This window comes from Podarcis liolepis (assembly GCF_965112155.1).
Source record: "Podarcis liolepis genome assembly, chromosome: 15".
NCBI lineage: Eukaryota > Metazoa > Chordata > Lepidosauria > Squamata > Lacertidae > Podarcis > Podarcis liolepis.
This window is the reverse complement of record NC_139566.1, coordinates 42,842,408-42,870,318: the sequence shown is the minus strand read 5'-3', so window position 1 is coordinate 42,870,318 and position 27,911 is coordinate 42,842,408. Positions and strand designations below refer to the sequence as shown.

Genomic DNA, 27,911 nt, shown 5'->3' with positions numbered 1-27,911 from the left:
GGGCATGATACTTCATAGTGCCCAAAGGAGCTTTCAATCTAAAATTCAACACAGGGGAAACAACAGAGGAACAAGAAGGAAGGGGAGGCAAAGGAAGAATGAGGTGGCGCAATTATTTCAGTTACACATGGTTAGTCTTAGGCTGTGAACACACCATACATTTAAAGCCCATGAATTTCCCCAAAGAATTCACAAAACTATAATTCCTAGAGCACTTAACAAACTACAGTTCCCAGGATTCTTTGGGGGAGGGGTCAGCGCTTCAAATATACAGTGTGTAGGCAACCTTAGTTATAGTGGGGCAGGGATAGCAAACAAGGCACCCTCCCAATGTTGTTGTGCTCCCAACTCCCATCGGGGATTTTGGGAACTGTAGTTCAACAGCATTTAGAGAGTACTACCTTGGCTACCCCTGCAGTGGAGCTTGAGGGTGTGGAGGTTATGCCAAAGGCCTCATGGAAAAGGCGTGTTTGGAGGAGGGGCTTTAAGAGGAGCGGCAGCAGCAGAGAAGGGATTTGGGAGGCGGTTCCAGATACATGAGCAACAAGAGAGAAAGGGCTGACACTGTTTAATGGAGCCGAAGTCCTTCAGATGGCTGAGGATGGAGGCTATGGATGTGCACTGGCGGAGGATGAGGACTGCGGGGGGAGCGCTCCGCCCCCGGCAGCGCGACCCCCCAGGGTGCCCTCATGACTGCTCCCTGCCCGCCCCTGCAGATGGCCCGCCCCGCCCCTAGGACATGCGCCCCGCCCCCCAGGACGTGCACAAGCCCCTGGTGCCGGAGCATGAAGCTCCACCGCTGTGGATGTGTGAACGTAACAGGCAGAAGTGTGTCAGGCAAGAAGTGTGTCAGGCAAGGGCCCAAGAAGCTAGAGCAAGGAGAAAGCAATGGAAGTCTTTGAAGATAAAGACAAGGCTGTGTGGGATCTGGAAATGGATAGGAAGTCAAGGGATTTAAGGAAAGGCGTCAGATGCTCAGATGAATGAGAGAACAGGGGAGCACTGAATTATGTGAAGCAACAGAAGAGGACTGTACTTGAGGCCAGATATGGTGGTGACACAGACCAGCATTTCCCTCAGTGGAAGTGTTTTTGTACTTTTAACATGCCCTGTGCGTGAAACAGGTAGTAAAGTACAACAGAATACTGACAGGGTTTACTGCGTCCACACTGAAGGTGTAGAGCCCAGTGTAGGTCAGGTGCCCTTTGGACCAGCAGACTGATGCTGCAGGAGAAGAAAAAATGAAGCAGTGTCTCTGCCTCTTTTCTGGAATGGAGGGAGGCTGATGGGATTATTGAGACAACACAGGCAGAGCAGCCTTGAAACGCACCATATAAATAAATGCTCAGTATTCTTCTGCGGTGAACAGTGAACTTCCTTGCCGCCCCAGAATGGAGCACTGTGGGTGGGTGTATGCCTTTACCTGCACACTTACAACGCTCCCACGCCGGCTACTGTTCTGGCTCTCTGACATGGTCTGGTTGCTGTAGCACAGAGCGTCAAAGGCCAGGATCCCTCCTACGCAGTCCCCAACCAAACACACCTGGGCAAGGGAAAACAAAAACCCATTCATTGCTCTTTTTCAAGGAAAACTCATTCTTCAAATTCCAGGATTTAGAAGTTTCCCAGTGACCTCCCTGCCAGCTGGGACAGTTGGGACCTCTGGGTTATGCATACGTTAGCAGCTTAAAACGAAGCAAGGTCATCAATCCGTCCCTCTCTACCAGTGAGTTTCAAATTTCATTTGCACTTGCTGTACACACCAGGGAGAGGGTGGGGTGTCGTCACCCAACATGCATGACCTCATTTGTTTCCCCACGCCTTCAACTCCCTTCAACTCTCCTATTCAAGGCAGCTGGCATCTGCACATGTGCAACAGCTGTCTGAACTGTATGCACTTCAACTTAACCATGGCTTGCTTTTTCCAACTGGATGCAAGCTGGTTTGAAAGAAAAAGTGTCAAATACAGGATATACATATATGAACTGTGGCTAACACCATGTGTACTCAGCTTTAAACACCAGTGGTGGGAACACATTGTAGCTGGAGTAAATGGTAACATGTACACAGCTGTAGCTCAGAGGACACCAGTCTGGGGAAGGATGGTGTAGAATTTATTCAATTAACACAACACTGCAGCACAAATCACACAGATCCATATATTTTGCTCACTCCTCCCCAGCACTCATACAGACAGCTGTCACCTGTGGTAAAGGAAAGATAAAAAGACTGGCAGGGGAAACCTATATAATAATAAATGTTCTTTTCAGTTGATCAGAAGCCTTGGAACCAAATGTGGCTCTTCAGCCCCTCTCTCACTGGCCGCCAGAACTCTCCCCAGTTCATCACTCGCACAGCCCTGCATCTTACCCTGAGTGTTTTTGCCTGTCTGAAATGTGCCCTGGAACACACTCTTGCTTGTCTGTGTGGAGGCTGGAGAGGGGTGCTGAGCATGCGTATAAACTAGCATGCTGTACAAAGATAAAGGTAACTTCAGTTGTTCTGCCAAGTTTTGCCTCTGGCCACTGGCATTTGGAGCCTGGGGCTCTCAGAAGAAAATGCACCCCAGGGTTAAAAATGGTTCCCCACCCGTGATTTAAGACGAAGTGCCTCTTCGGAGATATTGCCTGCTGATTTAACGTTGGAAAAACAAATGATTTCCCTCCTTTTCTCCAGAGCTACTGCTTTACTTACACCCCAAAATATGCAGATGTATTCAACTTGATTAATCTATTAAAATTCATTGCGTAATCAACTAAGAATTATTTAATCAAGCAATAGACTTAATATAGAATTTTATTTCTATTTAATTCTCCTGTGTTAATTGAGACGTTTTGTTTAATAAACTTCCACACCAAAAAACAAAATACAGAAATGCTTTCGGCTTGCTCTCCAGTTCACTGCCACCAACCAAGGCAGCATGCTAACCTGGCCGCTGAATGAGGCGCCTTCCTGGGATTTGATGAACTCACTGTACACCTGATTGGCTCTCAGGATCACCGTAGCAACTGCCTCCTGGTACTGTGGGGACGATGTGGCCAGCAGAGGAAGTGCTGCGAGTGGAATGTGATCCTGGCTATTGGAAAGGCAGCCTTCATCATAACTGTAAGGACTGAGGCTAAAAAAGAAGAGAGATAGTTAAGGACTTCTGTGGGCATTATGGAGTAGTGAAACCTCTGGAACAGACACCAAATCTGTGTTGCATGGGTCAGCCACAGCCATGCTGGTTGCTAATATTGCTGCTTTGAGCTACTTTGGTAAAAAGAAAAGTGACTAATATGTTTAATTCATAATCATAATATATGGGAACTTGTGGAGATGCACAGCAATGGGATTGCATGGTATTATTATTATTATTGCTATTGTTATTATAATATATTGTCTCACATGCTACGTACCCAACTGATCACCAAAATATGCAGAAGGGGGAATCCTCTATCCACCATCCTAGCAGGAGGGCAGCTACAAATTTCAATCTCAAACCTTCATTAGCATATAGACAAAATTCCGAAAGGTTCAGTACTATAAAATCACTCAGCAAAATCTGAAGGCAGCTACATGTGATGTAGTAATCAGACTTTTAGTGCAGAAGCAATACCTGCCTTTTGGCACTGCCTTCTCTATTGTCCTTTGCCTGTTGAAGATGTTCCTCTTTCAACAAACCTCCAACGTGGAGATTTTATCCCACCTGGTATCTGTATTTGAATGGATTATATACACCTGTTGTTGTTTTAAATTGTTTTTATATATGCAATTGTTCTATATATGGTTTTATGCCATTGTTTTAGGAGGCCTCATGGGAAGGGATTCATAAATAAATAAATACATTTTCTGTTCTGCTCTTTCTCTCAAAGGAGCCCAGGGTGGCAAAGTAGCAGAACAATATAATTAAAAATAAAACAAAAACATCTCTGAAGCATTTAGAAAGCAAGGACATCTAAAAACATTTAACGGTAGTTCCCTTACTTCCACTCTCCACCAGTCACATGCATATGCACTAGAAGAAGTTGCTTAGCTTAGTTTTTGAGAGAAAACACAAATTTACCATCTTCTCTGCACATTCCTATTTGCTACAAAGCACCATGTACTTTTTTGCTTCTTCATATTCCGCACCAAAAGAATCAATGTGGTTTAGGGCATAGAATGCTAGACCTGGGTTCAAATTCCTCACTCAGCTGCAAAGCTTGCTAGTTGAGCTGAGGCCACTCACACTGTTTATTTTCTCTGTGAAATGTACCTCACAATTTAAAAACAAACATCTGTACACTGCCCAGAGCTCCCTGACATAAGAGCAAGAAGCAAATGTGAGTGAGTCATCCCTTAGTCTTGCTCCTCCTCTCATATGTAAGGCAGGCTCTGTAAGTTGATTTAGAAAACAATTTCAAGGGCACATTTATGCACATATACATCCTTCAACTTATAACTTTCCCCCCAATTGCCCTGGGTGTTGTGTGTGGTTTGTAATGTTACAGACAACAATCAAAATTCATTTTGAAAACCCATTTATTTCAAGCTGCTTTTAGCAGAGATGCTATCCAGATGAACAAGATATTTGAGACTTGCTTTACCTTCTGCTTCAGGATCCCAGTGTAGGTCTAAAGGGGGGCTCTGATTCACAGGATGCCCCACTTGCCCCACTCAAGGGGGAGCCCCTGCCTGAGGGATGAGGCTCTTCCACCACCCTCAGAGTCTGAGGACCATTCCCTGCAGCCTCGTTTATTTCACAAGCATGCAGGAAACACGAAATTCCTTTAAAGAGCTCTCCCAGAGGGCAGGGCCATTGAACGCTCAAGCCCTGCCGGCTTTCTAAGGCTTCAGGTGACCTAAGCCAGGGGTTCTAATGTAGCACCCACAAAGGCTTCATTGGTGCCTGCAGGAAGAGACCCTAGACTCTGAGCTTTCATGGGGGGAAAAGCCCTCCTAAAAAGGAAGCTATGAAGGGAAATTTCTGTGACTTGATCCAGCTGACTGCTCCTGTGTGTCAACGGTTTTAGCCAATGAGTGAAGCCAGAGCTGTGATTGAGAAGCGAGCTCTTAGGACTTACTTAAATAATTTGTATGCTGCATGTTGAACCCATGTTAAATGTATATTCTCAGGGCAGCCAGCAGAACAGTATGGAATTTAAAAAGTAGAAATTGAAAATAAAGTGTACACACTAAACCACTGAACCTCTTGGGCTTGCTGATCAGAAGGTCAGTGGTTTGAATCCCCACGACGGGGTGAGCTCCTGTTGCTCTGTCCCATCTTCTGCCAACCTAGCAGTTCAAAAGCATGCCAGTGCAAGTAGATAAATAGGTACCACTGCAGTAGGTAGGAAGGTAAATGGTAAACGGCATTTCCGTGCACTCTAGCACTCGTCATGGTCTGCCAGAAGCGGTTTAGTTCTGCCGGCCACATGACCCAGAAAGCTGTCTGTGGACAAACGCCGGCTCCCTCGGCCTGACAGCAAGATGAGCACTGAAACCCCATAGTCACCTTTGACTGGACTTAACCGTCCAGGGGCCCTTTACCTTTTTTACCTTTAGTAACAGCCCTTTCAAAAAGGGCATAAAAGCAAACTGCTCTAAGTTCAAGAAACCCCAAATGCCTGGGAAACAGAAATGCTTTTGTCTGGCCATTAAATGACAGAAATGAGGTCTCAATAGGGAGGGAATTATGTGCCATCCCTGGAAAACATCCTTATAGAAGGGCACACTTTGAGCTTATAATACTGAAATGTTGTTAAGAAGCAGATGATGAGACGAATTATCTTTTAAGCAGTGAAACAAATCAGAAATAATTTAACTTGCTGTGCAGATGAACCTCATGAGAACTAACCCCTGCATGATTCAAGATTGCAAGAGACCTCTCTCTCCCTCCCTCCCTCCCTCCCTCTTTCTCTCCAATCACAGCCAGTAGGAGGTTAAAAATCAATCCCTCCATCAAACTACAATTTCATCAGCTAAGGGAAATCTTCCAGGGCTCAAGAGTGACTTTCCCCCCTCTCATACCTGAAGTCACAGAGTGAGAGCTATTATCTAAGGGCCTCTTGCTTGCCACACAACTCTACAAATCCACATTTAAACCTTCACCTGATTAGTTTGAACAAATCAATTGCGGCTCTCCAAGTACAATGTCATTACATTCATTACAGTCATGCATGAGATCAAGAATGGATAGCTTAGCCGATAATTAATAGTGTGAGCTCTTGACGCCAGAAGAATGGACCTTGTTGGCATTATGAATTGAGAAAATGGGCCTGCACAGGCTGTGTTCCTAAACACACTGACACACACACACACATATATAAAATAATTTTTATTAAACATTTTCTTTGTTAACGACCACTGACATTATAAAGAACTTATATCCCACCTACTCTCAGCAGCCAGAAGCCTCATAGCCAGACACTCGAGAGACCTGTCAGGAGTGAACATGGTCCAATGGTAGCAAATTGTTTGGGAAACAACCATAGAAAAGCTAACCAATAGACTGAAACTGACACGGGGACAAATAGAAGAGGATGCCTTCACCCTAGTATGGCTCCCCTTTATAACATACACAGCCCAACAAGACAGCAATAGGAACCCACCGACAGCATACGAAACACACTGACTTATGAGGATGCTTGGTTTTGGTTTTGCTACAGTTCCGCTTGTGTAATACTGATATTTCAGGCTGGCAGCTGATGGAGAGGACCAAGGGGATGGCTCAGGAGGTGAGTGAAATAGCTCTGCATGCCTCACAAGGCTATTACTCAATCACCATGTAATAAAACCCACTGGCAGGGACATAGCAATATTTCAGCCATACTCCCGCTGTTGACTTCAGCAGGAGACAGAAAAGTCATTTTAAAAAGAGCTGCATATGGTTTTTGAAATACGGCCAGCCAGGGACATAAGAAGGCATCATCTTCAGTTCTGTCCTGTCTTCACTGCAATCAACACTGTTTCCATTCTGCTGCGGTCAAATACTACATTATTCATCTTGCTTGTCATTATGTTATTCCATCCCATTAATTTCAATACAAAGTGGGGAGGGATGATATACTCAATTATGTATCATTTGCAGACTGAAAGCAACAACTTATTGATTTCCATTCTGGTCATGGGACAAATAAATGAACATGGGCGATTTCTGTTTTTGTTGAAATTTTCCAATATGCCTACAACTCACATGAATGGCATCCATTAGACCATAGGTGACAGGAAGACAAAGAGGTAAAGAGTAGGTCTAGGTGAGTATGAGTTTGTACTGGAGCATGGACAAAGGTCTGGCAGAGATCTAGAGCAAATAGCAAGAGCAGGGGTTGAGAGGCAGAGGCTATGTATCAACCCAAAAGGCCAGCAACCAGAATCAGGGAGCAAGAATGGTCAGAAAAAGGCCCTTCAGGACCCTGGACAGGTCCTAGAGAAGAGGCAACTTGTTTCAACAAGTCCTGGAAGCAAGCTGACCTTTAGTGATGGCGTATTTGTGGTCCTCCAGGTCATTCCTGACAATGAGCCAAGCTTATGGGGCAAGTGGGGTGTTGGCATCAGAGGAGATTCTCCATCCCTGGCTTTTATGGTACCTGACCGTTAGTAGTGCAGTGGCAAATTTAAAAAATGCATGGTCCCTTCATGACAGTCACAGCCATGCCCCTTCTAAGATTATACAACCTTCTAAAATTATGCAACAATAACAATAATTTGGATTGTGCTACCTTTCAACTAGGTCTACTATTTTCTGTGCACATTCACCAGCAAATTATTTGGAGTGCTCTAATAATTTCTCCCAGAGAGACTTAAACTGTTTTTTCCTTGAAGCTCGTACGTAACAGAACTTGCACACCATTCTTTTGCAACTAAAGCATGCTGTGTTTTCAGTGTTCCTAAATGTTTAGCTTTGGAGTACACAGGACAACTCCTCTGCATTTGTCAAACACACCTTCTCCAGAGTGATCCTATGAGCTGATTCTCAGCAGCTAACTCACCTTCTTTCACTCTGGCTTTGAACAGCAAAAAGGGAGAAAAAAGTTCTTCTCAGTGGCTATAAAGCTCCCTTTTGAGGCTGACTGGATGGCTCTAGGACACTGGAGACAGGGACTCTACCAGGAACCTGATGTAGAAATAGTAACGGGTTGTTGACCTCCTGCAAGCCCATACCACTACACCTCGGCTGACTGCCTTTCCTATGTCCCACCTATTTGCTGGAGCTCTTTAAAGGGCCAGCCCTCTGCCCTGGAACCGGACGCTCTCTCACCTCTCTCTGTTAGATGTCACTGGACGTGATGCTTACAGTGCTGAGCAGCTTGGCATGCGAGGCCCTTGGAGATGAAGATGCTAGGTCTGGCTTGGGAGCCTCAGGTTTGGGGCTGAGGCTGGATAGATATGGTACCTAGGCTGCTGGACTCAGGCTGAAGGACAAGGGCTGGACCACAATGGTGCTTTCACACAAGCTGTCAACATTTCCTCTTTCTAAGAAGCAAGCAGTTGACTCTGTCTAGACTAACTTGATTGATTCACAGATTTCTCATGTCCCCTATGGAACTGTGCCATGTGAATTGCAGCGTAATTGGTCCAAAGGGGGCCTCTGCAGCTGCAGTGTAAAAAAGGGTCTGTCTGAAGAGACAGAACAGTCAGACACAGAATGAGGAAGCCTCTCTTCCAAATCACAGATGCAGCTAAGGGTACATCTACACAACAAAAAAAAGACGCGTTTTCTAAAGCTTAATAGTCATGGTTTCCTCTAGTGATTCCAGGTGAGATGCTGCAAATTCTGTTTGAGATGTCTAGCCCAACTCACATATTCATGGTTCTCAGCAGGATATCCTGGGAAGAAGGAATAACTACTGAAATTGGTATAGATGTGCAGCATAGATCCATCTTTGTTCTCCCTCCCTCTTCCCCAGCCCCTTTAAGAAAACTAAGCAGTAACTCACTTAGAGACAAGTGAAAATGCTTCAGAGCAGATGGCTGGGCAAGGGACCAATCTGATGGCTATGCGCCCAAGGGCCGCTGGGTAATGGACCCTAATGACAGTGTCAAAGGCGGTGGCTATGGTGTTGACATCCCCTTGCTTAGAGCTCTGGTCACCACTTCCTGTATCCAAAATGTTGCCTCCATGCAGCACCAAGAGCAGGACATGGATCTTGCTTGGCTGCACTAGTGGAGGCACAACCTCATCCTGAAAGAGAAAACAAGAAACACAAGACTAGTTTATAATGGCAGATATGGTTTTGAGGATCAAAGGCACTTCCATTTTTTAATATGCTTCATAAATAAAAACAGAGCATTACTTAGGCCCCCAGGGACATATGCCTCTATATGGTGAGGCTACCTTGTTACCCTGTGACTCTTGCTTCCCAAATGTCCCTTTGTGGAATCTATTTTATTATGATGTCTGCATAATAACTGCAATACTGTGCCCCACACAATCATTATTCATTGTTTCTTTATTGTTAGCCTTGTCTGCATGCTGTTGTATTGAAAACCTAATAAACACTTCTTCTTCTTCTTCTCTTAAGTGCTTCCTGAAGAAGAAGAAGAAGAAGAAGAAGAAGAAGAAGAAGAAGAAGAAGAAGAAGAGGAGTTTGGATTTGATATCCTGCTTTATCACTACCCGAACGAGTCTCAAAGCGGCTAACATTCTCCTTTCCCTTCCTCCCCCACAAGAAACACCCTGTGAGGTGAGTGAGGCTGAGAGACTTGTGACTAGCCCAAGGTCACCCAGCAGCTGCATGTGGAGGAGCGGAGACGCGAACCCGGTTCACCAGATTACGAGTCTACTGCTCTTAACCACTACAGCACACTGGCTCTCCTGCTGCAGAACAATTAATTATCAATTGACCAGAAACTTTTAGACTGTACAATATTATAGATAAGCAGGGTAGTTGAAATAGTCAAAGCCCCTGTTATTACTGGAAGAATCCAGCAGCACCAACAGTAGATGTTTGGACACTCTAAATGGCTGCACTTGCAGTATGTGAGATGATGATATATAAACAAAGGGATAAGCTGGAACAGTTACACAAAACATGAATTTCCTGGACCTCTTTCAATTCCTGATTGCTTTTATGTTCTGTTTGATGTATCCCTCTGCCTTAATTGTACACTGTGATTCTGCACGTTTACTCTCCTTTATAATTAAGCATCAGCGCACCATAAAAGCTGACGTTCTCATGCAACACAATGTTATTGCCAGGAGGGAAGACGAAAAGGGCAATGGCATTGCAAGTTAATTATGAAATTCAATAAAGTTTAAATTTTAAAAATTAGGTTATCAGGCTGGTATGTTTTCATCCCCTAGGAAGTCAATGGCCTTAAGAACAGAGGAGGCAACAACTTCTCTGCACTGAGGTTTACTTCAAAAACCCATTGTCAGAGCGGAGCCTGCAGGACAACCCTGACAGAAAAAGAAAGCAGCCCATTGTGCTCTGAGCTTGCCGGATTTGGGGGTTTTCATTGGATCCACCCAGGATCCAGCACCACCTCTCATTGCTGGTGGATCCCTAGAATTCCTTCTAAACTTGCCCAGGGTAAAGAAATAGGTTTTCAATGAAGATACTGGCTGTGTACACACTGCTGGGTGAAAGAGCAGCTAGGTCGTTCTCTTTCCCAGCAATTTAGACAGGAGCTGGTTTTAAGGGGGAAATGCATCAAAATGCAGTATTTCCTAACAACAGGATAGATACAGATTATGGATAACGCCGTACGCACACCACTTCCTAGACCTGCGGTGGGCATGCACAGCATGCAGAGTAAACTAGAGTGTGCATACGCCCACTATCCGTTTCTGGTGCTTTTCCATCAAAGCAGGGGTGGCCAGTGTCTGAAATTCTCAGAGATCACAGTACTCAGTGGCTACTACTCTGAGGGCAGGAACAATTTATATCCTATGTATAATGTTGTAAAGTTCTGTAATAAAATTGGCATGAACCAGCAGCTTCAAGAATGTGGAGCACGTCCCCATGGCAATGCAGCAATGTATATGTGTGCGGGGGGGGGAGGAGTGAGGGTTTAATGTGTTCCCTAATAGATCCCTACCAACACCAAGAGGCAGACTGCAAGTGATATATGATACAAAAAGGGTAAGGAATGTTTCTTTTCCTTGCAGGGGAAACCAGGCAAAAGTGTGAATTGCACTGTGGTTAGATCAATTCAAGAGTCATATCTGGCTACAGGCTTCAGGTAGATTCCATATTTTCTGCCAGATCACAGCTGTAGGTATAGAGTGTTTCTGCTTAGAGGGTCAAACGTGGATATAGAACACACATAAAAGCTGCACCTCTAAAAAATATAAGCCGGAAAAGGGAATTTATTTAGATACTGTACCTCAATGATGCTTAGCCTTTCCACGCTGGATCCAACATGGTACTCTGCTGCTGATTCAAGACATGGATCGTCTGGAAGGAAAGATGTATGGTCGTATGAGTTTGAGGTCTTTCCTCCACAGACCATGAGACATTCTAATACTTCCCAAGGTTTAGTATGTGAAGGGGTATCTGCCACTATTCTGCCACTATGTTTGCTGATATGGGAAAAGGGGAGAGAGACATGGTGGGGATTGCTCCCAACTCTCCATTTTGGAAAATCTGCATAGAACAAGATCACAAAATGGCCAAACCTATGAACAGATGTGTCAGGGAACTGACATCGGAGCTAGAGGCGGAGGGAAGGCTCTCAAATGATGCTGGAGAAGGGCCCAGCAGGGAGAGAGGCAGCTCCGCAGATGGGGAAGCAAATCAGCGCAACACCAGGGATAAAGAGGGGCTGATGGGGGAATTGGCGAGAGGGCTCCAGGACTCTTCACCGGACACCAGCGGGGAGAGCACGGGTCCTCCGCTACCCACGCCCACCCTGCGCAGAAGACTTCCGCGCAGAGAGAGTAGGAGGAGACTGGGTGTCAAACAACTTTTATTTTGGAAAAGATTTAAGAAACGCCCACTGACGGATTCTGCTAGCAACTGAGGCAGCCACAAAGTGAAGGGCTGCCCAGACTGAAAGGTTTAGCAAGGCAACAAAGCCTGGAGAGGCGGCAACTTATGCACGAGCAACCCATACACATTACAAGATGTAACAGGAGGAGATGTGAAGTTTTTACAGCTTTTTCTTGTGAAGTATCTTCCATTGTTACCTAGATTGAGAAGACAGGTTGGGGGCAGGGCTTATTAAGTGACTATCCAAATTTATCCCATTTTTTTCAACTTGTTGCATTGCAGATTAGCAAACGCCTCACTCCACACTTTTCAAGGAGGCTTCCTTGAAAATGAGCACTATCCTCTCAATTGCAATGGTCCACTTTTCTTCCTTCTTCCCCACCTCTTTCTCTGTCCCCTTGCGCTCAGTACAGCTGCACATGCCCTCCTTTTCTGTTGCTTTTTTCAGTCCATTGTGTTCTTGTGCACTTGCACACAATATGTTTTCTGGAACCCCCAAAGGGGTGTGCAACAAGTGAAAAATAGACTGTACTTTAAAGGTAAAGGGACCCCTGACATTAGGTCCAGTCGCAGACGACTCCGGGGTTGCAGCGCTCATCTCACTTCCTGGCTGTGGGAGCCAGTGTACAGCTTCCAGGTTATGTGGCCAGCATGACTAAGCTGCTTCTGGTGAATCAGAGCAGCGCATGGAAACACTGTTTACCTTTCCGCTGGAGCAGTACCTATTTAACTACTTGCACTTTGATGTGCTTTCGAACTGCTAGGTTGCCAGGAGCAGGGACTGAGCAACGGAAGCTCACCCCATCGTGGGGATTCGAACCGCCGATCTTCTGATCGGCAAGCCCTAGGCTCTGTGGTTTAACCCACAGCGCCTCCCAAGACTGTACTTTAATTGCCATTAAAGAAAGACCACCCATACAGCCCATAATGTAGAATACTCGAGGTGGCAGTAGCACAAGGCACTGACTGCCCCTGAAGTGAAGGAAGGGGGTTAATTTGGATGATGCACATTCCCCCAACATTCACAATGCTTGCATTGTGGTTGCACATCCAACACACATTGGCACTGGAAAGGGAAAAAGGGAAACTGCTTTCGCTCACATGTACCTAGCTGATCACAATGCCGGTATGAGCACAGAAAGGAGACACCTAAGAAAAAATAGCATGGGGCGGGGAACCAGGAGAGCACAGCAACAGGCTCTAGAAAAAACTGGCAAATTGTACTCAAGGTGTGGGTGGAGACAGAAGGTGTGGAGGGGAAAGTGGAACACCCACAACATTGTGCCACAAGGAAAAGTGTTTATCGTTCAGTTTTCTTATCTATACCCAAAGACCTTCACAATAAACAAAGATGGCAAATCACACATCAAATGTCTATAAAAATCTACAACATAAAAGTCTATAGCACAAAATTTTACAGCATAAAAATTTAAAATTACACTGCATTATCAAAACTGGAACGAAGCTTCCTAGCTGCCAGAGCAAATTTGGCTACCAGATGTATAATTTGTAGATGTTTATCAGCTAAGAGTTCCACTATCACTTCCTGAGGGGATGGACCTGACAACCAATAAAGAATAGACACAAGGAAAAGTGTGTGTTTCTCTGTTCAGGAGTAAAAAAGAAAAAGAAAAAAAGAAGGGGAATTAATTTCTATTTGGGTTTTAAGTAGCCTTTCGTTTGTTCTGATATAATGGTAAAAAGCGGGGGGGGGGGGGCATGTTGCGTTTCTGTGTCAGGATATAAATGAAAAGCTTTTGGACCAGTTCTATTGTTCCAGTGCAACTTCTAAGTAAGTGCAGGACAAATGGAAGCATAGACAGGCCCCAACAGTGCACAACTACACTGCAGGCATACTCTGGTTTTCTACCTGTCCCCCTCCCCCACAAACCCCAAAAACCCTGGGAAGGTAACAGCCTCATTCACTATAGAGGAATGGCTGGAAAATAACTGGACTTGGCTAAGATGGCTAAGCTAACATGTTTTAATAAAAAAATTCCTTCCAGTAGCACCTTAAAGACCAACTAAGTTAGTTCTTGGTATGAGCTTTCGTGTGCATGCACACTTCTTCAGATACACTGAAACAGAAGTTGCCAGATCCTTCTATATAGTGAGAAGGTGGGGAGGGGTATCTTCTCACTATATAGAAGGATCTGGCTACTTCTGTTTCAGTGTATCTGAAGAAGTGTGCATGCACACGAAAGCTCATACCAAGAACTAACTTAGTTGGTCTTTAAGGTGCTACTGGAAGGAATTTTTTTATTTTGACTATGGCAGACCAACACGGCTACCTATCTGTAACTAACATGTTTTAATTAGAGAAATGTTTTTGTATACGTTGGAAGCCGCCCAGAGTGACAGGAGCAACCCAGTCAGATGGGTGGGATACAAATAATAAAATTATTATTATTATTATTATTAAAGGACCCGTCTTTTATTATTCACCTAAGAGTACAGCCATTCAGTGGAATAACTGTACAATACTCTCAGCTGCATCCCATTCCACACACAAAAATTACCTGGTACTTCTTCAGATTCTGGGGTTTCGATCTTATCCATGAGATCGTTTGAACTCCATTTGGTAATTTCTTTTGGGAACACCTCTTCATTCTCAGACAAGTCCTCTTTAAAGAGAGAGAAGAGAACAATTAGGTTCATAAATACAGACACAGAATATGGTGTCATGTGGTCTTTGTTAACACTGTGCCAGCTCTTAACAGCTGGAGGCTAGAAGGGCAGACATGGAGAGCTGGTGCTAAGAAAATCCACAGCAGTTCATAAGGCAGGGAAATCAGAGGCTTTGAAAAATAAATCACAGAAAAAAGCCTTATCAGTTTCAAACACAAACAGGCGTTAACAGAGAATTTAAGGGCAATCGCTTTAAACCATGTATTGACAAAGCAGAATCTTAACTATGATCAATGCTGGGAGTGGTTTTTTGAGCTGCTTTGGAACTGCTATTGTTACACTATGTATTGCTTTGTGCTGTATTTTCTGTTTTATTGAATTTGTATGTAGCCATTTTACTGCATTTTAAAATTAAAAATTGAAAAGAAAAAGAGAGAGAAAACCTGCTCCAATTCAGCAATAATGAGCAGGTTTTTCTAGGGGAAAGTAGCAAGACAAGTAGAAGTGTGGATGAACCTGAAATCACAACAGCGGCAGGCAGAGGTGTGAGGGGGCAAATGGTGGCGAGATGGGGGGTGGCATGGGGCATTTAAAATAAAGCATTGGTCTCTACGGGGACTCTCCTACCTACCAGTTTACCGAGGGTACTGTGCCTTTCTGGACCAGGTTTGGAGGAGGGAATGAGAGGTTGAAGTGACAGGTGGCCTTTCAAGCCTTGGAACGCAGGTAGCCCTGCTGCTGAGCTCAGCCAGTAGCTTTGCACATGGAGCTTCAGATTCTGATGAAAACTGATTTGGCTCCAATTGGCTCCATCAGCCCCAACCAGCACAGCCAATAATCAAGGACGATGGGAGTTGCAGTCCAACAATATCTGAAGATCATCAGGTTGGGGAAGGAGGTTTTAGACAACACCGAGCTAGATAAACCAATAGTCTGACTTAATTTAAGGCAGATCCCTATGTTCCTGTTGTCCTTATAATACACCTGATAGCAACTGTGAACATGGAGAATAGATAAATGGATTGCACCTCCAACAGGGCTATTGACTGCTGAAAGAGAAGCTAGACAATTGAACTCTCTTCCTGTTTACCAATTAATTAACCAGCTAAAATAAAGATTACAAATGCAAGCAACTGTTGAAGTCTTTGCACTGGGGAAAATAACTCTTTCTCTGGGATAATGCCAAAGATAAATCATTAAATAGTCAGAACAGGGTTCAATGAAAAGATGATAAAGCTTGCCTACATCAGTACACTGGTGTCAATCACCCTTCTCACGGCTATGATTAACAACGTGCATATTTCTAATCTGCAATTAATGAAAGTATTGCACCAATTAATCCAACAAAGCTGGTGCATCTGTTGAATGTCATGCGCAGGGTGCGGGGAGTATGCATTGTCAAAACCATAAAGAGCGAAGAGGAGTGAATTTACATTCCAGGCTTGTCCCTGCTACTTTATCTAAATATTGAACCCAGTTGCTTAGAAGGCTTAATTACAGCTCTCTCACTGCTGCTTACCATGATCACTGAATGGCTTCTTGCTCCCATTATTTGCATTTTTATGGAACAGTTATTCAGTGTTAATAATTCGGTTTGTCATACTTTGCCAGCAACTGAGAACATGTGAAAAGTCTTGCAATATATATATATATATATATATATGATCAAGATCCTTTTGTGAGAAGATAATGCAATCCTCATGCCTCTAATAAAAACAGCTAAAATATGGCTAGGATATTATTTGTTACGTGCCCACTTTCTTTCAAGAAGCTCATGGAAACAGTACACAATGGATTTTGCATGTGACCTCCTAGTGTAAAGGGGGTACCCCCTCCCATCTTTACTCAGCTTCAGAAACAGACATCTACATTAAGATGCCTTATAGGGCAGTTATGCCTGGCTCCTCTAGGGTCTTTTTGGGGACCTATTATATTCCCCAGAAACAACTTCAGAGGCTTGGGCAATTGAAGCCCCTTGTGGATCACTTCCAGGAGACCTGTTTATTGAGCATTCATCCTGAAGTGACAACACTGGCTACTTATTGAGCATTCGTTTGATTTGTTTGCAGGGAGGTAAGACTACATTGCCTCAAGCAAATGTTATTCTACAATTCCCAGTGCATTTCCCCATCACTTTCCTTATTGCAAAAAGTCTGTGTTGGGTTGTTGTTGTTGTTGTTGTTTTAACAAGGAGAGGGTTTGTAGCACAAGAGCACCAAATAAGCTTTAATTGCACTCCTGAATTTCCTGTCACATGAGTGAATTCCATCTGCATAACTGTGACAGCCTGGAAGTGCCATACACAGAGAGGGAGTTGCAGGGTCTATGATAATGCTGGATTCATGGGTATGGAGTACATGATCTTGTAAGGTTGCATTAGCAGACTAGAAATAATTAGATAAGGCACAAAGGTGTGGGTTTAAAATTAGAGTCACTTTATTAAATACAATGGCTGTTATGATCTGCATAGGGGAATGTGCAGGAAATATAAACTATCAGGCTCCTATACCTGTCATTGCTGTGACAGCCTACACTTAAGGGAGGAAAGGTGGTTTTAAATGCACCTCTCCCCTCAAGCCCATGTTAATCTACATCCATGTATTTCCATGTACATGTATTTCCACGGCTTGTAATGCTCATCTCAAAGAAGAGTTCTGCATTAGGAACCCTGAATTCTTCTCTGGTTTGGATTTTAAATCACAAAACTATATTCAGCAAGACCTCTCTTGTTCCTTCTCCCTGTGACTGGGGTGCTACTGCCATTGGCCAGGAAGTGGGTTCCACAGGGAGGGGGGGTTGGAGGAAGAGTGGGTAGCTGGGTTAAAGAGAGGGAGGATGGGTGGGAGAGAGCCTTTTTCAGTGTTTATATTACATTAGCTAGGGAGAAGATGAAGCTATTTCACAACTTTTGGAAAAATACTGAGGCTTACGCCCGAGCCAATTCAATGTTGGGCAGTCACAGGCAAGTCACTCACATCCCTCCAACATCTCAATCTCAAATCACCTCAAATGGGAATAAACATGGCCCATGCATTGAGAACAGGGCCCCTCTGCTTTTGAGAGCAGCAACAAAGAGGACAGATGCCACTTCTCCCTCTAGTATAGAACTGAAAAGCTTCCTTCAATGTACCTATCAAGAGTGCCTGGGATGTTTTTTAAGAAAGCAAAATCCCATGCACAATTGCTGAGGAGTTCCACTGAATTCAGCAGGGCTTACTTCCAGGTAAATATGCATGGGATCAGGTTGTTAAAATCTGTAAAGCATTTTCAAGTGAAAAAAGTGGTTGACAGAACAGAAATAAGAACGTTACTCTGTGTCACTATAATGCTATACTAAACCTATGATTATCTGAACATTCTGGAAGTATTCCAGACCAATTAGAACATAGAATGTTCCCTTGCAAATATAAATTACAATTACATTTATGCAAACGGTTGAGGTGGGGGAGGCCAAAACATTAGGATAATCAGTTGTCTCGACATGAGAATGCTATTGAGCAATGATATGTGGTTTCACCGAAGAGGCTCTGAAGAGGCTCTCGTTGGTTCAGTTTTGCTAGTTCAAGAGATGTGCCTGCTGTATCATGATCAAGAAGTTCTGAAGGGTAGAAACTCAAAAACAAGACTTCCCTGCTCTCAAGAATCCCACTCAATACTCAAGTATAGAAGAGTGGTGGACTTCATCCAGGGACATCTTAGGGCAAAGACAAATGCAGTGCTTGCAGAGCAGTGAACAGAAAAACACGAGAGGAGTCCTATTGGTTCAAACCAAAGGGCCATGCATTTTGGCAACCTGTTTCACCCAAGGACCCATCAGATGCCTCTGCAAAACTAGAAGCAGGGCATGAAGGCAACAGCATTCTCCTGCTGTTGTTCTCCAGCATCTGGTATTTAGTGACACACTGTCTCTGAAGAACAACAACAACAACAACAACAACAACAGTAACAATAATAAGACCTTTTAGTTGCTTGTTACCTGAAGGTCTCCAAGTGACTTACAACACATTAAAAACTTAAATATAAATACATTTATAGCATAAAAACAGAACAACAACATCCTCCATAACAGCTACAAGAAACTTTGGTAGCATGCAAGTATCAGCATGTTAGTTTATCAAAAACCTGGAAAAAATATGAGTCTTTATCTGGTGTTGAAAAGATGACGAGGAGGATGCTAGACAGACCTCAACGGGAACAGCGTTCCACAGGTGAGGAGCCGCAACTGAAAGGCTCTCTCCCTTGCTACCATCCTCTGAGCCTCTCTCAGATGGAGAATCCAAATGAGCAACTGATTCACCAGAAACAATCTACGGTATTTCCATTATTAAAGCCAGCTAAGCTGGTTGCCATCATTGCACTTTGTGGCAGTGGGGCTGGTTTGGAAGTACCCTTGGGGAAAACATGTGTCAAGGAGACAACCTTCATCCAAAAGCAGGTAAAGAATGTAAAACAACAACAACCCTTCAGTCAATATGAATCAACAAAATATGAAAGCTATATAACAACCCAACTTATTGAACTGCATTTGGTTTACACTTTTATACTTATACCTTGGACTCAACTAGATTGTGATTTATATGTGTTGTATGTGCGATACAACATTGTGCCATCAGATGGCGATGAGGAGCCCCATTTTTCTCTACAGTACCTGTTTTCCCTGTTTAAATTTACAACACGCTTAACTGAAACGCTTCTTTGATGTGTCTAGATCCAGCCCTTATTGTTCCAAAGAGCTTCAGTAGGAATCTATGGGGTTACCTTTTTTTATCCTTAGGACAATTCTAAGAGGCGTGCTTAGGCTGACACTTTCAGACTGCAAGCTTCCTGGCAGGGTTTTACAGTTTTTAACTATTATTGTACAGCAGCCACTGTTTCAGGCACTTTTACAAAGAAAGTGATGCTAAGGAGGAGAGGCAGCAATTGATCCAAGGCCACCTAACTGAGGAGATCTGAATCCATGCCTTCCTGCTCCAAATAGTCTAATGACTATACCGGACAACACTATCTCTAAAAAATAATATTTCTTGTCATCTATCTAAGCCAACAACAACAAGGTGACATCAAGTTACACTGAAGCAGACAAGCTGTTTATTACAGCCACACCTTTTCTGTCTGTCTGTCTTGCTGCATACCCTCCTTCCTCCCTTCCCCACACTATCACTCCCAGGGAAACATAGTGTTTCATAGGCTGCAAGCACGTCATAGCTACGGTAAATCACTAGGTATGGTAGATTAACTCACTTCAGTGAACAGACTTTGGGGCACCATTAACGGGCAGCAAATTGTTAATGAGTAAAAAAACATTTTACTATATTTTTACCACCATTGCGGATGAATGGGTCACTTCAGCTAGTAAACAAATGCATGTCTAAACTCAAAAGATGCATCTGGATGAACTTGAAAAGTGTCCACAATAACATAGAAAGGGTGGAGTGAGGAAAGTCCAGGCCTTCCATCTGGAGCGATGCTGAAGTGACACAGCTTCATCAGAGAAAGGACAGCTTCTCTCCCATGCAAATGGCTGCACATATACACCATGGCACTCACACACCCGTTAACACAGCTTAGCAGCTGCTCTTTCTATGCCCCACCTACCGTGTGCATCAAAGAATTCGTCGTCGGAGCTCTCGTCTGAATCTCTTGCAATGCTCTGCATTCTCCACTCCGATATGCTATGGCGCGAGGGGCTTGCTAGGAGAAACAGAATGGATTTGTGCAATCAGCGATGCTCAGGAAAAAGCAAGGGAGGTCCTGTCATGCCCTCTGTGGTAGAGGCACACTTTGGTGGTCTTGGTGGAAATGTGTCCCCTAAGTGGGGCACACAGCAGACCCAATGATGCCAGTGTGATATCAAACTTTCCTCCCTGAGTCCTGCATAGTTTATGATTCTTAAAACCCATCGCCGAGACGCCACAGCAGTCTGCAAGCCTCCGCTGCTGTTTCCAAAGAGCAGCTATTTATAAGCATCGGAAGGATGTGTAAAATCATTTCTGTTTTACAGGTTTGCAATTAAAAAAAGGAAGCTGCCTGATTATACATGGTCTTCTCCTCAAAAATCACAAGGACCGCAAAAGAAATATCTTTTTTCAGGAAAGCAGACATTCACAATGGTATCTGCAAGCTTTTGAGTCGCAAAAGACTCTTCCTCACACTGAATATTGAAAAATAAAAAGACAGAAGGAGAGAAGGGAAAGGGCAATGCTGGGACTGATGTTAGACCACATGTCAAAGTATTTACACTTTAAACTCCAGCTGCTGAGTCTTGATTGAGGCCGTAGTTTATGGCTTTCTGTGGCAGTTGCCTCTATGAACCAAGCTGTTTGTTGGTAGTGGCGTGCAACCAGGTGAAGAGCACTCTCTTTGAATCACCACATTTTAGTGGCAAAAGGCAAGGTGGTTTCTCCACACAGTGAGATGCAAAAGAGATGAACAGGCATGTGCAACTTAAAGTGACCTCTGTGGGGGTTGCTGTGCAGTTTGTGCCACCCACGAAAAGTGCTCACTGGCCACCATGGAGTGTTTCTGCTCCAGGATTTTGAAAACTCTCCTCAGGCAAAGCACTCCTAATGGTCCAATTAAAACTGAAGAAGCAAACCGAGAATTCTCTTGCACTGCCCCTGACATCTTGGGTGCTACTTAGTTGTCCTCCCCCCCTGGCAGTTAGCTGTTTTATGGAAAGGCAAATTTGGCTGCTACAATCAGGAGCAGAAGAGCAGTGGGCAGCGCCAGTGGTTAAAGAAAGCTTAACTGCATTCTGCTGTCAGTCCACTCAAAATTACCGTCTCTGTGGGAGCCCTATAACTTTCCCCCTGCAGGGACGGAACCAGCTTGAGTGTGGTTTTGAGTGGACAAATGGAAGGAAGGAAAGGGCTTGCATCTCCTTTTCCTACTCCTGATGGCTACCTCTGAGACAGCTTTCAATAAAAACCACCACCAAAATAAACAAACCAACTACAAACCCATCAGGAGTAATAAAAATAAAAAGCAAGCACTGGCTTGTAGGAATATTGAGAAATCTTTCAGTTTCACTTTCCTAGTTTCTGATGCTTCCATAGTTAAATTCAGTTCTCCACATCTCTGCAGCAATTTGTGAATTCTTCAGCATTTGTAATGTGAATTTCTCCCAACGTACACATTTTTTACATTGTTTTGACCAATACACACTTTTGCAAGCAATTTGACCCAATATAAAGCATTTCTGTATGTTATTTGCACTAATATGAACATTTTAAATCCACATTCCCCCCAATATTTGCAGTTTTATACATACTATTTGGTTGGAGAACTGCATTGCAAAATTCAGAGAAGAGCAAATTTTGAACGATAGCTATGTTTTGGTTTGCATATGGATCCGAAAAGTACAGATTAGATTATTTCTGATTAAAATGCAAACAAATCAGAATTTCTCATCCACCCCTATTGACATAACACTTATGGTTTGGCCCCAAGGATGGCAGTGCTATTGTGCTGCTGGACATTTCGCCAGAGCCCTTATCTGACCTCAGCACGCCCCTGAAGAAACCCTGGTTTAGTTCCCCCTTTCCTTTATCCCCACTTAGTGAAGGTTGGCACTGCTGGGTAATAGACACCAGAGAATCCACACTAAATGCTACAACCACATATAATCTAATAAAGGCAGCCAAATAGCTTCTAACGTATTAAACTCACATGGAGCCACCCAGAAGACATGTAGTGGTTCACGTTAAATGACATACCAGCAAGAAAAACCCATTTATTATTGTACCACCAGAAGGCAGCCACACGTGCTGGGATAATAATAAATTGATTAATAATAATAATAATAAATTATTTATACCCCGCCCATCTGGCTGAGTTTCCCCAGCCACTCTGGGTGGCTCCCAATCGAGTGTTAAAAACAATACAGCATTAAATATTAAAAACTTCCCTAAACAGGGCTGCCTTCAGATGACTTTTAAAAATAGGATAGCTGCTTATTTCCTTGACATCTGATGGGAGGGAGTTCCACAGTGCGGGCGCCACTACCGAGAAGGCCCTCTGTCTGGTTCCAATGGCTTTGGATTCTACTTTTACTAATTGTCATGTAGAAAGGCCACTGCTGTAACACTCCCACCCTGCCACTGGATCAACTGCGTAGCTAATTATGGCTTCAGCTTCACTCTGTCACCCCTGACTATTCCACCCCATTCCTTTAGGAATAAGGGAGCCAAGTGATTGACAGCACACAGCTAAACCACACTGGACTGACGTCAAAGGCCCTCGCATAACAGCTTCTAAAAATAGAACAGATAATAATACAGGCGTGCGTGCGACAAGGGTCCCCGCTTACACCAGGGGTCTCGCTTACACAGCAGAAGACTGACTGAGCCCTCATGCAGGAGACAAAAGAAGCCGCTTTCATCTCATCTGTATCAGCAGGAAACTTGAGGAGCAGCTCCCTTGGCGGTCATGCATGCAAATGTGTGGCCATCTCCTAAAAAAGCTGAGGAGATTAAAAAGACTCTCATGATGTGCTTCCCTAACTTGACTCACTGCAATTCGCTTCTCTCACTAGCCAGATCTAGTCTGATGGGGGCGCCTGGCTAGCAACAAGGCCATGATGCAGAGGGGTGTGCTGGATATGCTCATGGCTTAGCTCTGCCAAGAGTCAGGAGGAGGATGGCTGGGCCTTTGCCGGAGTGGGTTGGCAGGACAGTCCTGTAGTGAACATCTTGCTCTGTGCGTATGAGATTCCATGCAGCTTTCTGCATGCATGCAACTGTGGAAAATGACTGACCGCTGGGTACCAAAGCCAGTGCTTCTCAAAAATGCTGAGCCAGAGCCCCACCTTTTAAATGTGTTGTTCCTGGACTCAGCACCACAGATGAGTGTGCAGCGGCCCTTGCGTGCAACTGCAGTCCTCTGTGGTGCACAAAGATCTGTGGATCAGGAGCACTAACCTAAAACTAATTTTAAAAGTGGAATGGAACAAATAACTCCCCCCCCCCCGCCAATTCTAGAACTAAGCACAGAGAAGCATCCTAAGAGCAAAACAATAGCTCTTTGTTCCAAATCAGGGTGATATGATGAGGCAGTGGAAGAAAAGTTGTCCCACAAATCCACCGTAGATTAGTATGGTCTTCTCTAAGGGACGATTCATTCCAATCACACATTGGAATGGGAGAAGGCTCCAGTTGACTCAGGATCCTATCTCCTCTTTAAACTGTCTCTTTCTCCCCCTCCAGTGAGCACAGAAATGCTCCCTTGCGAGACCAGGTTTGCAATGCAGTTTGAGCTCCATTTTATTAATTTATAATCCTTGGAGAGAAAATTACGGGGGGGGGGGGGTTGATAGTGGAAACACCTTAATGTATAAACATGGTGCGGTACTTTTGCTATGGTCACTGGATTCCAAAGAGCTCCAAAACAGGGGATTAAAGGATCCAAGCAATAATAGAGGCCTCATGGATGAGTGTCGCTTGTTTTATGTCTAGCATTTCACATTAGACAAGCACATGTCCAGGAAAAGCACATCGCTTGAGGCAGTCATGTCATAGCAGAAGTTTCCATGCCTGGTAAATCCTAAGCCTTTCTATTGCTCCTACCCATCACCCACACTTTCCAGTGTACAACCCTGCTCCTCTTGGCAGATAGAGAATGTGCCCTGGCAAAACCCTGATGCCATGAAGCTATGGCTGTCACACAATTAAAGTAATCTTAGCTGATGAATCATATTAGTAGGTTAATCAATTAATTGATTAAATCTGCATGCATTTGCACATAATGGGGGGGAAACACAGCAGTTCTAAAGAAAGCTGAGAGCTGTTGCCCTCCGTTTCTGCTTGCATTCAGTCTTCCCATGGGCACCTGGTTGGACACTGTGAGAAGAGAGGACTGGACTAGATGGGCCCTTGGCCTGATCCAGCAGGGCTCTTCTAATGTCCTTTGTGATAAAATTTTAGTTTTATGGTCATCACATCTTAGAAGAGGCATTCCCCATTATGTCTCATATCACAGAATGCCCCTTCTAAGACGGCGCTTGCCACCTACAGTTTTTATAAGTACTGGAATGCAAAATAATCTTGGAAACATTAACGTCAGTTGCCTGACTAACCAGGGACACTTCTTTAGACAAACAAATTGACTTTGGCTGACAAAACAAAGCAACCCTAAAAGAAGCACTTGGCATATCTGGATTCCTCTGTGTTCTAGTGGTGGAAAAAAGACTGGTGGTTTCAAAAAGTGATAGCTATAGAGCAAGTATGAGAAGCTTGTGACCCTCCAGATATTGTTAGGTTATCATCCCTCACCATTGGCCATGATGGCTGGTGTAATGGGTATGAGTTACTCGTGCGTAAACTGCCGCCTCTCTAGGCTTAATTGCCTTGGTTAAACCATTCTGACTGCACAGCCCATCTCCGCGTGGCTGTCTCAGTCGCTAGCCGAATCTGTCTGTGGGCGTTTCTTAAACCTCTTCCAGCATAGAAGCTGTCTGACTCCCAAACCCCTCCTTCTCTCACTGCGCGGGAGTCTTCTGCGCAGGGAGGGCGTGGGTAGTGGAGGACCTGTGCTCTCCTCACTGATGTCCAGAGAAGAATCCCGGAGCTCTCCCTCCGCCTCCCCCATATCCCGGGTGTTGCGCTGATTTCCTTCCCCCTCTACTGAGCTGCTTCTCCCCCTGGTGCTGGGTCCTTCGCCCGCAGAACCTGAGAGCCCTCCCTTCGCCTCTCGCTCTGATGTCAGTTCCCTGACAGCTGGGACTAAGGATCTGTACATTTTGGTTTTCTTGGTGTCTCATTTTCACAGTCTCAAATCCAGTTCTCTACAAATTCTTTTTTTAAAAATTCCTCATAAAAATTCCTCAGCATTTTAGTCCAAAACCTTCCTAATAAACACATTTTTATATGCAATTCTGACTAATGTACATGTTTTTGCAAGCAATTTCCCCCAATATAATGCATTTTTAAATGTTATTTCAAATAATATCTTCATTTTCATGCACAACTGTCCTCTAATATATGACTTTTTTGAACATTGTTTGGGGAATTACAGTGTGAATGTTGAAGGATAGGGGTTTTTCAGTTTGTATATTGTTTCAGAAAGTGCAGGTGTTATAGGATCAGCTTTAAATTCTTCCTGAATTATTTTTTCCTGCATTCTGATCTGTGACTAATGAGAACTGGTGTCCAATGACACCTGGGGGGGCACAGGTTCCCCACCCCTGATTCAGTGCCATGATGGTCCACAGTCTGGACACTCACCCTGTTATGCTCCTCCTTCATACGGTTTGTGTTTTTTTGCAGTGTTTAAAAGATTTGTTTGACCAGATCTTTAGCAGACAGGCAAAAGAACCAACTGTACACTATAGACCATGATAGCTCTATTATACAGTCCATATCGAGGGGGAGGGGGACGACGACCCAAATCCACTACTGTTTCACAATGAAGGATGGCTGGAAAAGAACACCAACAAAGAAGGGAACCTGACCCGCTGGAACATTTTCTTGGCCTGTAGCTTTTCAAAGGAACGAAACACCTCTAGGTTGTAAAGCTATAAAGAATTCATACTGATGTCAGCCAGCGAGTATAACATTTCTTCAGAATAGAATCAGCTTCTACCGAACTAAAAGGAAACTCTCTCAGGAATGCCTGCTATGCTCTATGAGGGCTATTCCTGTGGCATGTCCACATGGAAACGTCTTCCATTCACTGCTTGAAGTAATGCAAAAATGTTCGTTTTGGGTTGGGATAAACCCAGACTTGGTTAAAGCAAGTGTCCTATCTGGGTCCTCAGAAGCAGGTGTACTTTGGAGAGCATGGCCTATTGGTTTCATCTTTGGAGAGCATGGCCTCTTGGTTTCATCTTTGGGGAGCATGGCCTATTGGGCTTGGATCTTGGAATTGTGGGATCAAATCCTATCTCTTCCAGGGTCACTATACAAAGCATATCTCCACTGAAGGAAAACGGGATTGGTAGTCAATTTCTTCCCAACAAACTGCAGTAATTTGAGGGGGTGAGTGACTAGCAATTAGTGATTGGGAGAAACTGATTCAGTTTTCATTTAAAGCCAAATTTATCAAATCTGTACTTTCCAAACAATATGAAAACTGAAACACAGCCATTCTACATAATTTGCACTTATCTGAATTTTTCAATAAAGTTCTCCAACAAAGTTTCACAACAAAGCACACACCAGGGAGAAATGAACATACAAATCAATGCTGAGGGATTTGGAGGGAAGGAACTGTAATAGGCAGGACGATTCCATAATGCTTCCTCTCGCAGGAAACCAGCCATTAACACCTTACAGAGCGGGAACTAGCCGGTGGTGGCCCTCGGCTCATTTTGGTGGTGTATAGAGGCTGGAGTGTGACAGCTTCTAGCACCCCACCCACCACAACACACAAGCAGGTGCTGTGGCACTGCACTGCATCACTCTTTCAGCTTTATGCCACAACCAAACGCTATGACTCTGTACATCAACCTTCAGAAGTTGTTAGCTACATACTCTGTTCCTTTTGAAACTAACCAGGTGGTTGTGACTCACCTCCTCTTTTTGAAGAGGACTTGGAAGACGTCGACCACTGCTTGGTCAGCACTCTCCCTGGCAAGGCTTCACCGATATTGCTAGCAGTGTCCACCGCCTCGGTGGATGGAGATATGGCCTTTGTTTCCGTATCATTCTCATCCAGAGGGTCTTTGGGAAGGTGCTGCTCCAGCTCGCTCTCATTGCAGCTGAACTGGGCCATCTTCTGTGCCAGCATCAGTTGTGCCTCCTTTTCCAGCTGCCGGATGTCCTCAATGGTAAGCCCATACCATTCATCCTGCCAGCACCAAGCTTGCCTGTGGGCCCGAACCATCACCTTCCGCAAGCCTTGGGGTTGGGGACAGGGAGAGACAAAAATTTTCAGCAGGCCACTGATCTAGCTAATAAGAACACACATTAGGGGGCATCACCACATTTCAACCCATTGTTGATCAACAAAAGCTTCAGTGCTACACTTGGATGCTGATTCCTGTACATACCCAGATCTCCCCTCCTGGAATTCTGGACTTATGAAGGTTTATGTTTTTCTTAATAAATCTTGAATGCCTCCATAACATTCTGGTAAGCTAGATCTCTGCTCAACATATGGCCTGGAGTTCTAGCCTTGGCTTTCCCCCCCTGGGGTTCTGCAAGGACTCTCTGATGTATTTGAGGACATAAAGTTGCAATGCAGTCTCCAGGGCTGGCCCTACCATTAGGCAGAGTGAGACGGCCACTCCCAGTGCTGGGTGCTGGGGTGTGTGGGGCAGTGGAAATGTGTTGGAAGCCAGAGCCTGCCTTGTATGTGTAAGCTAGATGCTGCCCTCAGGTGTGGTGGACAAAGGTGTCTTATCACCAATGTCGAAATAAAGTTAAATTGCTAGCCTGGCTATATGTGGAA

General features: G+C 44.3%; 1 protein-coding gene across 7 annotated transcripts in view; it reads right to left on the bottom strand.

The window, feature by feature from the left end:
• The window catches only part of PITPNM2 (phosphatidylinositol transfer protein membrane associated 2), a 221,502-nt gene that overhangs the window by 40,188 nt on the left and 153,403 nt on the right, over positions 1-27,911 (bottom strand). For all 7 annotated transcript variants that reach the window (XM_083476373.1, XM_083476378.1, XM_083476379.1 and 4 more), the window contains 7 exons: positions 27,032-27,358; positions 20,121-20,216; positions 14,417-14,521; positions 11,293-11,363; positions 8,901-9,145; positions 2,929-3,118; positions 1,424-1,543 (listed from right to left, as the gene is read on the bottom strand). In XM_083476373.1, coding sequence (XP_083332499.1) covers positions 1,424-1,543; positions 2,929-3,118; positions 8,901-9,145; positions 11,293-11,363; positions 14,417-14,521; positions 20,121-20,216; positions 27,032-27,358 — 1,154 coding nt within the window. The remainder of the gene's footprint in view (positions 1-1,423; positions 1,544-2,928; positions 3,119-8,900; positions 9,146-11,292; positions 11,364-14,416; positions 14,522-20,120; positions 20,217-27,031; positions 27,359-27,911) is intronic.